We start from the raw sequence: 14,284 nt of genomic DNA, 5'->3' as shown, positions 1-14,284 counted from the left end.
GATTACTTTTTACCTTCAGCTGAGCCTTTTCCAAGATACCATTCAGAACCTGTTTTCCTTGACCCCTTCTCCCTCTGCCAGTACTGGTTTTACCCCTCCTTCAATGAGAGACTCCATCACCAGCTCCTGTGTACCCCGTGGTCTCCCTGTGCCCCAGGGTCTTCCCAGCTTCCCGGGGGCTCCTGCTATCCAGTCGGCTCTGTGAACTTGGATGTTTTCCGAGTACCACCCTCTCCCTCTTCTCATTTTCTCTTGTGCTGGTCTTTGCTTCTCCCCAGTATCCACCCTCATGTATATTCGTAAAATTCTCAGGGCTTTCTTCCTGCCTGTTCCTTTCTCCTGGTTGTTGTGTCTGTGTTTCCAATGGATTCACAGATCATGCTATATAGACCCTATGAGCCCTTCCAGCTCTCCGTCTCCGGGCCAGATGCATTTCTGGCCCTGTCAACCTGACTTCTTGACTGTTCCTTCCACACCCAGCAGCATCACCATCCGTAGTCAGGCTGGAAGTGACCCAACCCCCAAGCCCACGTGCAGGGGGCCACCTTCACAATATGTCTGGAATTCACTGCTCCTCTTCTGTGGCTGCTGAGCTAACCTTGAGCACCTCTTTACTCGGCCCATGTCTCCCTCGGTCTGCTTCTCTTCCCTCTCAACACTCTCCCACTGTTACCAGAGCTATTTTTCTAAAATATAAATCGGACATTTTCCTTTTCTTATTATAAGAATAAAAACCAGGGGAATTTCCTGGCAGTCCAGTGGCTAGGAACTGGTGCGTTCATGGCCAGGGCCCCCAGGGTTCAATTCCAGGTTGGGGAACTAAGATCCTGAAAACCAAGCAGCATAGCCAAATAATAAATACATAAATATAACAAAGAAAGAAAGAAAAAGAATAAAATCCAGGTGCAAAACCCACCTTACTGCAGCTTTCCATTGTGCATGAGATAAAATCCAAGGTCTTTCAGATGGCAGTTCAGATCCTTAACAGCTTGAATCGATCTTGCTATTCTAATCCCATTTCTCAATCTCTCAACCCCTGTCCAACTCCAGGCATACTGGATTAACCCACGAAGGCTACCATGTATCTCTGTGCCTTTGACTCAAAATTCACTGTTTCCACAGTTGTTGGAGGTTGATTCTCTTTTTCTGCCTCACAGACCCTGCCTGCAACCAGTAGAAACAGCTGTTGTCTCTCCTATGCCCAGAGGGCATTAAGATGTTAACACCAAGTCTGAAGCTCCAATACTTAAGCCACCAGATGTGAAGGGCCGATTCACTGGAGGAGACCCTGATGCTGGGAAAGACTGAAGGCAGGAGAAGGGGGCGGCAGAGGATGAGATGGTTGGAATGTATTACGGACTCAATGGACATGAGTTTGAGCAAACTCTGGGAGACAGTGAAGGACAGGGAAGCCTGGCGTGCTGCAGTCCATGGGGTCACAAAGAGTCAGACACGACTGAGCGACTGAACAACATCATCATCATCACACTTTCTACACACCTCTGTGCTGTTCAACCCTATGCGTCTCACATTTACTCCGTATAGTATCTCTGTGCCTCACGGACATTAAGAATTCAAGAAACACTTATTGAAAACATTTTGCCCAATATCAGATGAAACATGCAAATATGAAGGCAAGCAACTCTGTCCTCATTACGCATTTTTTACCCATCCATTGCTTAAACAACAGAGCCACCTGGCTTATTTTAAAAAATTGTTATGTTTCCTGCTTGGACTTGGATCAGCTTGTAACAACAACAATGACGACAACAGAGACAATTAAGAATTTTTCTGCTCAACCAAGAGCATCCCATGATGAGAAAACAAACTTCAGTCACTGACGGTTACCAAGGGAACCCACCACATCACTGAGTAGCTGTAATGAGGCATTTTATGTATTAAGGCCATCATCCTGGGTTTTAAGTACTTTGATAAGCTTTCACTTCTGCACTATCTCCCTTCTGTCCAAAGAGAAGCTTTGAAATAACAATAACCATCCCGTGGTAACAATGTCTCCCCAGAATAAGGTTAAAACCTGGAACTCACGTGATTCACTCATTTCCTAAGGCAGCCCTGACAAAGAGGTGGAGGGTGAGAGACTGATTTCCCAGCTCTGGGGTAGGGGGCTGGTCCTATCTCTTGGACTTGGTGGTGGCCTCCATTTATTCCACTGCAGTGAAGTCTTTTTATTCTGAGCACAATGACATGAAGAACCAGCAGTCCTGGACTAAGCCACCCCCCACCCCCATCTCAACAGCAGACTGGATTCTCCCAAGTTATTCTATTCCGTGTTCTATAAGGGGAGAGTCAATTTTATGACTCAAGGAGTCCTGAACACATGATCTAAAGAAAATAAAAATCCAAACCACAGTGGCAGGTGCATCCTTTCATTGTGGAAGAGAGTACTTAGGAAAATAGCAAATCCTATTAGTTACTTTCCAATATCTGGTCTGCAAGGCGTTCACAGAACCTAAGGATTTTAGGAGTCATAACAACACAGACTGGGGAAGGTTCTGGGAGGATGTTACACACTCACCGTTCCAACCAATGGATAAATGAATCCGGCGCCTATGCTGGCCCGGACGTCACTAATGGGTAGAATGAAACCCTTGGGTACGCCTTTCTTGTCAGGTTGGTGAGACAGGGAGAGGTGGGTCTTCGCCATGCAGATGGGCAAATTTCCAAATCCCTGTAAGAAAGGCAAGAAAAAGTGTTCCTTGAGCAAAAATGTTCTTTGTACTTGTTTGACCTGCACCCCCTTCCAGAACCCCCACGGCTCAGATCCACACACACGGTAGTGCTTGTTATTGCTTGTTCACTGACCAAGAAGATGGGAGTGAAACTCAGCTACACCTGATCATCACCTGGCAAGCTGAGGGTGTCTATTACTTATTTTGGATAATTCTTGTTGCAGAAAGACACTATTATGTGTGTGTTTGAAGGGAGGGTGGCTCGGCAGCAGCAGCTGAAGAAACCACTTTCCAAGAATATTAATATCCGGGACTCAGAAAGGTAATCTGGAGAAAGGCTCCGTAATGAGGCTTTTAGTCCCACTGTTCACTCGTTCTTGGCGGCTGTTAGCAAGCAAAGGGCCGCTTTGTGTTGCTTTATGAATCACGGCTATTTGATCTGCGATTACATTATATGAACTGAGATGAGGTCACTATTTAAGCCTCTTATTTTTAAGGACCAAAGGCGATGCCTGACCCAGAGTTTTCAAAGGTGAAAGGGCAGGAAGTCACATGTGGGGTCTCACAAAAAGGACAGTGTCCTTGCAGCCTGGTCCCGATTAAGGGTACACAGTGCCTCCTCAGAGACTTGGCTGATTAACTGCAACCACACACTTGACACATAACTTTTAAGAAACATTCTCTGGGTGGACAAACAGAGATAAAAGGAATGAAATCTCCAGAGGTAACCCACACAGAATTTCTTATGATTCAATCTAGGACTATTTGGAAAATTTTATTGAACTATCAACTGAGGGGTGGGGTGGGGCTGTTCTCTATTCTCTTAATAGACGCTGATCAGAAATCTGCTGGGGTTAATCAAGATTGCTCTGCAGAAACAGTGCCCAGAATTTGGGGTTTCAGAGATCAATCAAACATTGAAACAATTTTTGTGAACTGATAAGGGTTTGCCAATTTAAAAGTTTACCAGTTAAGAATATATTTTTAAAAAACCCAGCATGCTATGTACTATCACCCTATTACTTTGTAAATTTTTAAGCCTCAGAAAAAAGTCAGGAAGGATCTAATATTGGAATTAAAAATAGTCCTTAAATAGCATTATTAAAAACTCATGGGGGAAAAAAAATCCTCATGACAATGACCTTATTTTACTCATTTCATTGCACATAAGTCAAAATTTCACTGCAGAACAATGTCAGTGTGTACAGCAAATTTTAGGAATCATTTTTCTTTTTTTTTTAAATACAAGTCAAGAGCATTCTAAGCCCTTGGAAAATTCTAAGAAGAAATGAATTGTTGACTATCTTATCAAATCTGGGAGAATACTCTGGTGAGAGTTGGTAGCATAGGACAAAATATTAAATATGCATTAAAAATAGAATTTAAGAGCTGGGGAGATGAAAAAATATATCAATGATACTCTTCATGAAACTCTTTTGCCAGCAAACTCTTGAAGAGCTCTGAGTTCTATTGATCATAGTAAACAGGAGGGGACGTTTGAGGCACAGGGCCCCTTTGGTCAGGGTGGATGAACACACTCTGCGGAGCCTATCCGACATGACCATTATGGGGCTAGACTCCCGCTGCTGCATCTTGGTCACCTGCACAGCAGAAGGGAAGGGAGCCTTCACCCATGGTGGACAATCTCAGCACCAAGCCAAGGAAGCACTTATACAAAAAAGGACACCAAGCACCCCCATCTTTATGCACGGCAGTCTTATTTAACTAACCTGGCACTGTGCTAACATTTTTAAGACAGTAAAAAGAAGCACTACAGATCATTTAACTCTGACTCCACAGCTGCACACCCAAGAACACTTTTAGTGTTTCTGGCTGGTAAGTAGGGCCTAAAGATCACACACCACAGATACACGTGGATACAACCTGTATTAGACACATTTATAACCACAAAAGTCAATGATGTGTATGTCAGAGGGTATATCCTCTCAACATAACTCCAGTCAATATCCTATCCAGGGATATTAACTTAATTTTTGTAGACCACACAGTAGATTAAGCCAAATTCAGCTGGTGGAACATATGCCAGCTCTCAATTCAGGGTGAATAATTTCAAAAGCTTAAGCTGGATTTTTTTCCCTAAGAGTACAACTTTTACCTGTTCCGTGTAACGATCTATTTTGGATTGTGCTTCTGGAGAGAGTTCAATATCTTTGGCTCCATAGACAGACTGGGCAATGGTTCTTATCTTTTCCACAATTGGAAGCTGGACAAACACAAATGACAATAAAAATGTTAAGTTTCATCTGGTTAAAAAATTAATAGAAAGCCTAGTGAGGTTTTCTGTAATTGCTTAAAATTCACTACCAGATTCCCTTCTCATCAACTGTAGTATTTGAAGCAACCTCTTTCTCTTCTTTCATCCTTAATGTACTGAAATCAGAGATTAACTCACAAATAACAAGCATTAGGTGTTAAGCCAGCCCTGCTGCTGCTGCTAAGTCGCTTCAGTCGTGTCCGACTCTGTGCGACCCCATAGACGGCAGCCCATCAGGCTCCCCCGTCCCTGGGATTCTCCACGCAAGAACACTGGAGTGGGTTAAGCCAGTCCAGAGGCTATTTATCTACTTAAATCACTTTTATCCATTACATCTTTATAAAAAATGTACCTTTACTATGTTTTTTGATGGTTTTTATGTCAGAATGAAAGTCTCCTGACTAAACAGTACTGATGTTTAAGTAGGTCTCAACTTGGGTTATATGGTAGTCAAATGTAATAATACTAAGGAATAAATATGGTTTTTATGAGTAAGAATGGGTTGAGATTTTAATATAAATGCTGGAGTGATTAAACATTTTATTGGAAAACTAGAGGTTGAACCTAGTGTCACTTTAGCGATGATGAGACATCAGGAGAAGGGGGGAAATCCGAGAAGACTAGGTATGGGCAAATAAGTGTGTGGGGAGGAAACGGAAAGATTTTCCATAATGCTGGATATAGGTTGCTGGTAAAATACTAAAAGCGTTCTTAAGAAACAAGAAAAAAAAAAAAAGAAAGAAACAAGAGGGCTTCCCCGGGGGCTCAGTGGTAAAGAATCCGCCCACCAGTGCAGGAGACACAGGTTCAACTCCTGGCTGAGAAGATTCCACACGCCTCGGAGCAGCTAAGCCTGTGCACCACAACTACTGAGCCCGCGCTCTAGATCCCACGAGCCGCAACTACCGAGCCCATGTGTCCTAGAGCCTGTGCTACACGAGAGAAGGCCCGGCAATGAGAAGCCCACGCAATGCATCTAGAGACAAGTCTGTGCAGCAATGAAGACCCAGCACAGCCAAAAATAGATTTTAAAAAGATTTTTTAAAAAAGAAACAAGGATGATTCATTAGGAAAGGAACGTTCCATAGATGAAGTGATTCTTAATTCAAGCAAAGCATCTGAAAAAACTGCTCCTAATTTTACTGTGGGTAGGAAATACATAGGCATAATGATTGTAGTTGGTGGATTACTGTTTGGTAAAGTGCTGCTGGACCAAGTGCTGACTGAATGGACACCAGCCAAGGGGCAGAAGCCTCTTGTGGGCCACCTCCAGGACCTTGCTGTACAGTGGCAAAGGGTACATCTGCATGAATCACTGTTGATGTACACAGGAGGGAGAGTTACCTAATAGGAGAAAACAAAAGCTTGTTCTACTTTCTCAATAGGACAGAATCCCAAGCTTTAAAATGTGCTTTTCATGACCACAGTTATTATTAATGTAGAGGTGCTCTGTGGTCTGGAGCTGAAATATTGAATGTTTCTACGAATAAAGAAATTAAGGTGCAGGTCACTATGATCTTGCACCGAAGGACATAAAAGGGGATCTGAATCAAAGGAGAGAAAGTTCCTTCATGGATGAGGAGATGCAACACTGAATAGAGGTCGGGTCTCTCAAACAATCTATTAGTTCAATCCAATTCCAATAAAAATCCCAAAAGCACTTGTGTTACTTGGCCAATCAATTTTAAAATTGCTAATGAAGAGTAATGGCATAAATAGGTAAGATAACTTCATAAATAAATGAAACCGAAAGAACGAAGGTACGGGACCTGCCATACCAGGTATCAATCACACTACAAAACGATGCTAATGGATTCCACGTGGTATTGGCACAGGACAAGATGGATAATCAAGCTGAGATAAGGAAGAACACAGGACACCTCAGCAGGTGTGGGACAGCATACAGCAGATATGGAACAAAACAGGGCAGGGGCTGACCCTGCAGCTGACGTCTGGCTGGAGGGAAATACAACAAAATTCCTACTTTTCCCTAGGCCCCCAGGTAAGTCCAATATGGAACAAAGGCAAAGCCTTCTAAATTAAAACTTTACATACTAAGGTAAAAAATTGGGGAACTTTATGATCCTAAAGGAGGGAAGGATTTCTTCAACAAGGTAACAACAGAATATACCTTAAAGTAAATGACTTATAGATTTGACATCAAAATTTTAAATTTCTTATATTAAAAGAGACATCAGGAGTAAGAACAAAGCATAAAGAACAGTGTAGGGGGAGATACATGCAAATACTTAAAAGACTGGTTACTAGAATGCATGAAACTTCCACAAATTCAGGAAAAGACAGACATACATAATATTGGTTGACAGAGTAACCAATAACAATATGAAAAATCCCCAATCTCATTAGTATTCAAGGAAAAGCAAATTAAAATGATGAAAAACCAATTCATACCCATGAGATGAATGAAACTGAAAGTCTGTGACTATCAAGTGTAGGGGAGGCTGTGGGGAAGATGATCCTTCCAGAGCTCTTGGTTGGGATGTTAATGGTCTCATCTACCACGAAAGCTTCATTACTGGCCTCTTCACTCTTCATATACCCTCTACAGTAAGTCTAACCTTCCTAGTAACTCTAACCTTCTGCTAAAATCCCCTGAGGGCTCACTCTAAGATCTACCTCAAAGACCAACATCTCCAGGAAACCTACACTGACCTTCCTCAAGCACACGTGGGTGCTCTCTTCTTTGCCATCTGATGGCGGTGGAACACTCTGACCTGGGTGTCATACAGGACCAGAGATTCAGCAGGGCCTGGCAGCAAATAGCCACTAGCAACGTCCACACTCTCTTGGGGTACACCAACGGACCTCAAATGGTAACAGTGCCAGGATCAAGCTCACCCAATCTACTGGATGGCAAAAGGCCTTTTGTAAACCATGTCATAAGAGAAATGAGAAAAGAAATATTTACCTCTAGAAGGGACAAATCTAGAAATAAATGATAATTATTTTCCAGGAAGGCAGAAGGTAGGGAAAGGACGGAAATGATGAAAGGAAATGGGAAAAGCTATAGTAACCAGAGCTGCCTTCCTCAGTCTGAGTTCGGGGTAAGCCTGGGATGGCTCTATTGCTGCTGCTAAGTCGCTTCAGTCGTGTCCGACTCTGTGCGACCCCAGAGACGGCAGCCCACCAGGCTCCTCCATCCACGGGATTTTCCAGGCAAGAGTACTGGAGTGGGCTGTCATTGCTTTCTCCGGGAATGGCTCTAGGCTTGTTGCAAAAGAATGACCACAAGAGTGTCAAGTTGAGACTGGGTTAGAGAAAACTCGAGGGTAATTTTTAAAAGATTTCACATTTATTAGCTGAAGAATTGAAAATAGCCTATAAACTCTTTGAGGTCAAGGACCACCTCCTGTTCACCTACAGGTCGGATTGAGCCCCTGGGGTAGGGTCTCAATACACAGTTGAATAAATGGATAAATATTTTCTGAACTTCCTGTTGATGAAGCAAGGATTCCAGGTGGTAAAAGATTGTGTGTGTGTGTGTTTAGTATCTCAGTCATGTCTCACTCTTTGTGACGCTATGGACTATAGCCTACCAGGCTCCTCTGTCCATGCGATTCTCCAGGCAAGAATACTGGAGTGGGTTGCCATTTCCTCCTCCAGGGGATCTTCCCAACACAGAGATGAAACCCATGTCTCTGTTAACACAACTTTTGCATTTAACAAACTAAAAACTGCACCAATAAGGCAGCTCCATTGGATATAATCTATTTATGTTGTTTCAGCAGGCAAGGAACTTCCTGCTGTTTCTCTGCTTGACTTGGGGGGTGGGGGAGTGTAATCTTTAAAGATAAAAGAAAGTCAAGTTCAGTCCAATGATCTTGATCTGAACTTGATATTCACTTGTACTGCTCTGTTTTCAGTGATAGCTTTTATAAAATAAATAAAATGGTAAAATAAATAATACATGGATATGTATTCATCATCCCTGGCATTCCTCCAACTCCCTAAATACCTACAAATTTATCTGTTCATCACCTCTTCCCTCTTCATATCCCTGATGTCTAGAATAGTGATCTGCAACCAGCAGCCACTCCACAAACATCTGCCAAATGAGCACCCAGCTATGCCAAGTACTTTCAAGATATCATGGTGTACAAAGAACTTCAGGGGTTTTATGTACAGAGAATGCCTGTTGGGGTGGGGACGATGACACAGTAAAATATGACAGATTGGAGCAAGGGATAAAGGCTCTGCATATATGTTACTAGGAAAGTCAGAAGATCATAGACTGTAGGGGAAGGCATGGAGATCAGCATAAGGCTGGCAGGAACTTGAGTGGTGCTTAAAGGATGTGAAAGATTTTAATAAGCAATAAAAGGAAAGATAATTTCACACAAGCTGGAAGGCACACCTCAAGGTGGGAATGGTGGCACACACAAGGCTTCTTCTGGAAAGAGTGACTATTCTATTACGCACAATTTCTCAATACACTCATAAGCTACTTCACAAAGTCTGGCGTCTATACCACAATCTTGGATCATTTTGAAACTAAGACTATGTTAAATCTCTATCTTCACCAAGAATATAACTCTGAACATATTCTACATTAATTTCCTCCCAAACCTCTACAATGTATAAAAATCGCTGAAATACTCTAGAACAGAGTATTCTGATGGAAATTTCTATAAGGATGGCAACGGTCTACAACCACGCTTTCCAGGCCGGAAGCCACCTGCCTCATGTAACTATTAAGCAGCTGAAATGAGGAAATGAGCTCTTAATTTCAGTTAATTCAAACCTCAATAGCTTCCTGTGACCAGTGGCTATGGCTTGGGCAGCACAGCTCTAGAAAGAAACCCTAACTAGGGTCATGTTGTCTACAGTTTCTCGTTTAGAGTCTGCCCACCTGGAACCCTGGCTGAGTGACACCAGGAAGGAAAGGCTGGAGGCTTCACCCTTCACCACATTCATTGTGTTGAGGGGGTGATTCAGGCTCATAGAAGCTGAGCTACTCAAAGATAGATGACATGATCTTTCTTGAAAAGACCTCTGGAATCACTACCTTGATTCCTGAAGAAGACTCCTGAGAGTCCCTTGGACTGCAAGGAGATCCAACCAGTCCATTCTGAAGGAGATCAGCCCTGGGATTTCTTTGGAAGGAATGATGCTAAAGCTGAAACTCCAGTAAGTACTTTGGCCACCTCATTCGAAGAGTTGACTCATTGGAAAAGACTCTGATGCTGGGAGGGATTGGGGGCAGAGGATGAGATGGCTGGATGGCATCACTGACTCGATGGACGTGCGTCTGAGTGAACTCCGGGAGCTGGTGATGGATAGGGAGGCCTGGCGTGCTGCGATTCATGGGGTCTCGAAGACTCAGACACGACTGAGCGACTGAACTGAACTGAGAGACTATTGTACTAAGTGCAGTAATTCAGACAGAAAGACAAAAATCATACATCATGGATGTGGAATCTAAAAAACTGATGCAAATGAACTCATTTACAAAACAGAAAGAGGCACAGACAAGACAAATTTACAGCTGCGAGAAGGGAAGGAGGGAGGGAATACATTAAGAGTTTGGGATAAACACATACACACACATATTTCTAAAATGGATAAATAACAAGGTTCTACTGTATAGTACAAGGAACTATATTCAACATCATAAGTGTGTGTGTATTCAGTTGTTCAGTCGTACCCGACTCTTTGTGACCCCAGAGAAATGATTCTCAATCCTGATTAGTATTGTTTTCTCTAATCCTCTCAGGTAATCCTTCCTCTGGTTTTAGATAGTTCCTTCACATGCATGTACTTAATCATGCTAAGTCACTCAGTCGTATCGACTCTTTACAACCCCACGGACTGTAACCTGCCAGGCTCCTCTGTCCACGGGACTTCCCAGGCAAGAATACTGGAGTGGGTTGCCATTCCTTCTCCAGGGGATCTTCCCGACCCAGGGACTGAACTTGCATCTTTTGCATTGGCAGGAGGACTCTTTACCATTGTACCACCTGGGAAACCCTCAGCATAGTATAATAACCTATAATAGGAAAAATTCTGAAAAGAATATATATATATATATATACACACACACACACATATATATATATACATGTGTATATATTTGAATCACTCCACTGTATACCAGAAACTAACCTAACACTGTAAATCAACTATACTTCAATTAAAAAAAAAATCATGAATCTGCTAGACTTGGGGAAAATAAAGTGTAGTCTGTTACATGGCCTTTCCTGTACTTCAATAAAAGTAAATAACATGAACCCACCTTACCCCAGGAGCTTCATTACAACACTCCCCCTAGTGTCATGGGAGCAGCTCTGCCTTGTGACTGAGAACAACAGAGCTTTTTATCTTTAACACAAAGCATGTCCTTGGCTGGAAACCAGCACATCTGAGCTACCCAAGGTGTACGTGCTGACTGCCATGAGCCAGCTCCCCAAGTGGCTAGCCTCGCCGACTTGTTGGTCATGAGCAACAGGTCAGTCCAGAAGAATCCCAGAGGAAACTCACTCTCCTAAGAAAACCAGGATGCAAGGTAGAGATAGCTGGGGTCTGAGAATGAAGAGAGGCTCATCGCCAGAAAGCCCACATTTGTCCATGTGAAATGATGATGATAAGGAATTCACATTCACAGCACAAGAGTGACTTTGTATACTCTTTCTTGTTAATCTCTTTTGCCTTCAGTTTTGATTTATTTCAGGTCACAGGAATTCTGACTGTCCAATTTACTGTAGATGGACATCTTGAGGACGATATTTCATGAAACGAAATATGCAAAGGAGTCAACACAGTGTCTAACAGCACAAACTCAAGTGATATTAATACAGCACCTTGTTTTAAAAAATATGCTAACTGAATACTGACTTGAATTTTGTTTCATCTAGTGGAAAATTTTATATTTTTACTACTAGTTGAGGATTTTTCCTCACTATGGCTGTCTTTTATTAGTCCTTAATTTACTTTTATTTGAACAATTAAAAAATTTAAAAATAAAGTGCTTATTTCATTATTTTGGTTTTGTTTTGCTTTTTAATTTTTAATATCCAACTCTGTGACTCCATGGACCATAGCCCACCAAGCTCCCTCGTCCAAGCGATTCTCTTGGCAAGAATACTTGAGTGGGTTGCTATTCCCTTCTCCAGGGGATCTTCCCAATCCAGGGATTGAACCCACATCTCTTACGTCTCCTGCATGGCAAAGAACGTCTAGGTAAAGCAGCACTAGCACCATCTGGGAAGGCTCATATGCTTATTTACACTGTTGTGCGGGTTCAGGTGGACAGCGAAGTGATTCAGTTATACATATACATATATCCATTCCGTCTAGGTTACTGAGTAGTCTCCTGGGCTTGTATAGTCTTAAGTAGAACATAACAGTGACACCAAAGGAAAATAGAGGAACATATGAATTTAATGATCTCACCCACAGGAGGGGGAAGGGGTGGTAGTGGCCTGAGCACTTGCTTGGCCTAATGATGTTCATGTATTTTTATGACACACTTGATGTCCCTCCTTGCACAAAGTTACTCACAAACCTCAGTGTGTTGAGAGACTCATACAAATGGACATGCGGTGAAGCTCAGGCTCTATTTTCATGGGAAGGAATCATATTTCCCTAATTTATCTACTGGAGCTGTGATGCCAAAGAAAAATCTTCTAGTCTAAGATTAAAAGTTTCACTCAAGGGGGGAGTAAACTACTTTCATGAAAAGAAAAAGAAATCATTTTCTCAAATAAAATGGTGGCTAAAACAAATCGCTAACCTCTCAGATTCTAGGGGATTGGAAGCCTGTGCTGTTTTGAGTGATTTCCTCCCCAAATCCTGAAGTAGTCTTTAATACAGTTGTGATAACATTTAAATAATGTTGATAGCTTTTCAGGCTGAGAAAACGGATTCTGTACCTACTGGGCTTCCCAGGTGGCGCAGCAATAAAGAAGCACTTGCCAATATAGGAGACACAAGAGATGTGGGTTCACTACCTGGGTCGGGAAGATCCCTTGGAGTAGGAAATGGCAACCCACTTCAGTATTCTTGTCTGGGAAATCCCATAGACAGAGAAACCCGGCAGGCCCATGGGGCCAGAGTTGGACACAACTCAGCGACTGATCACGCACCTCTATTGAGTGGTCTCAGGTCATATGAATTTAAGTCAGAAAATTCAGGGGATGGATGGAGTAAGGCAGAAAATGACTGGCTAACTGGAGGTGGGACACTGATGATTCATTTTACACCCCTGTCTTTCTTGCTTGGCCCATAATTCTGGATGATATAATGCAATTCTAGAAGCTTCCACCACAGTGACATTCCATTTTTCGAGTTACAAGAAAGCACTTAGGTGAAATTATAGGAATCCTTGTGACATGCACAAGTGAAACGGGTACAGACCACTCTTTCTCATCAGGTGCTATTTCTAGCCTCAAGGGGATTAAGCTGGCAGATGTCTACCAGAATCACAAAGCCCATCGAGAAAGCTGGCCTGTTCTAACAACAGATTCAGATCTGAAGAGACATGGCAAACAAAGATGGGTGTGGCAGCCAGTAGGCCAAGGAGGTGAGTGAGACCAAAGGAGACTGGACAGGGAACCTAGAGGCCAGTGCTGGAGAAGAATCTAGCTCTGATAGAGATCTGAGGTGTGTCTGCAAAAGGGTGTGGCATGGAGGCGGTGTGGAAATTTGGAGCTGAATCATGAAGAAGAGGTAAGGGGAGAAGAGGCTGACGAGGGAGGAGCTAGAAGCAGATCAGGCTGGAGACCCAGAGCTTCACATAAATAAGAAAGCACAACAGGAGAGCACAGGGAGAGATACAGACTCTGCATGAGATACTCACGGGACTGGAAATACAAGGGGAAGCTTCCTATAAACTGTGCCAAATATTCAGTTGCACACAAGGGATATAAAAGAGAGAGCTGAAAAAAGGTCTGGTGGAAAGAGGCAGACCAAGGGCAGGTCTGAGGACAAGGAGGAGAGAGCCAAGGGAGGCCAAGGCCTTGACAAGGAGATAAGAGTACAGGGATAAACAAGGGCGTAAAAAGAAAGGTCATCCCTTCTCCCTAAAACTTGTTGAGCAATTACTGTGAAATATAAAAGGCACAGAGGGATGTACATAACGATCATTCTAAATTTTAAAATTCTATGAATTAAAACTCTCTCTATATAGTATGAATGTATACATTTTTATATTTTCTAAATACACAGAACGGTACATTTAAAAATGATAAAAACAGGGAATTTCACATTAGGAATATATATATATATTTTACCATATTTAAAAAAACCACCACTAGCATACACACATACATTCTATACACATATATACAAGTACTTATACACA

At 42.5% G+C, this 14,284-nt stretch overlaps 1 protein-coding gene across 1 annotated transcript in view; it reads right to left on the bottom strand.

Moving 5' to 3' along the window:
* The window catches only part of MTHFD1L (methylenetetrahydrofolate dehydrogenase (NADP+ dependent) 1 like), a 181,159-nt gene that overhangs the window by 50,263 nt on the left and 116,612 nt on the right, over positions 1-14,284 (bottom strand). Inside the window, exons 25-26 of the mRNA XM_055535958.1 lie at positions 4,807-4,914; positions 2,537-2,689 (exon numbers count right to left, since the gene is read on the bottom strand). Of these exons, the coding sequence (XP_055391933.1) occupies positions 2,537-2,689; positions 4,807-4,914 (261 nt within the window). The remainder of the gene's footprint in view (positions 1-2,536; positions 2,690-4,806; positions 4,915-14,284) is intronic.

Source organism: Bubalus kerabau, chromosome 9, assembly GCF_029407905.1.
Source record: "Bubalus kerabau isolate K-KA32 ecotype Philippines breed swamp buffalo chromosome 9, PCC_UOA_SB_1v2, whole genome shotgun sequence".
In the NCBI taxonomy this organism is placed as follows: Eukaryota; Metazoa; Chordata; class Mammalia; order Artiodactyla; family Bovidae; genus Bubalus; species Bubalus kerabau.
The sequence above is the reverse complement of the archived record's forward strand: the minus strand, read 5'-3'. Positions and strand labels throughout refer to the sequence as shown.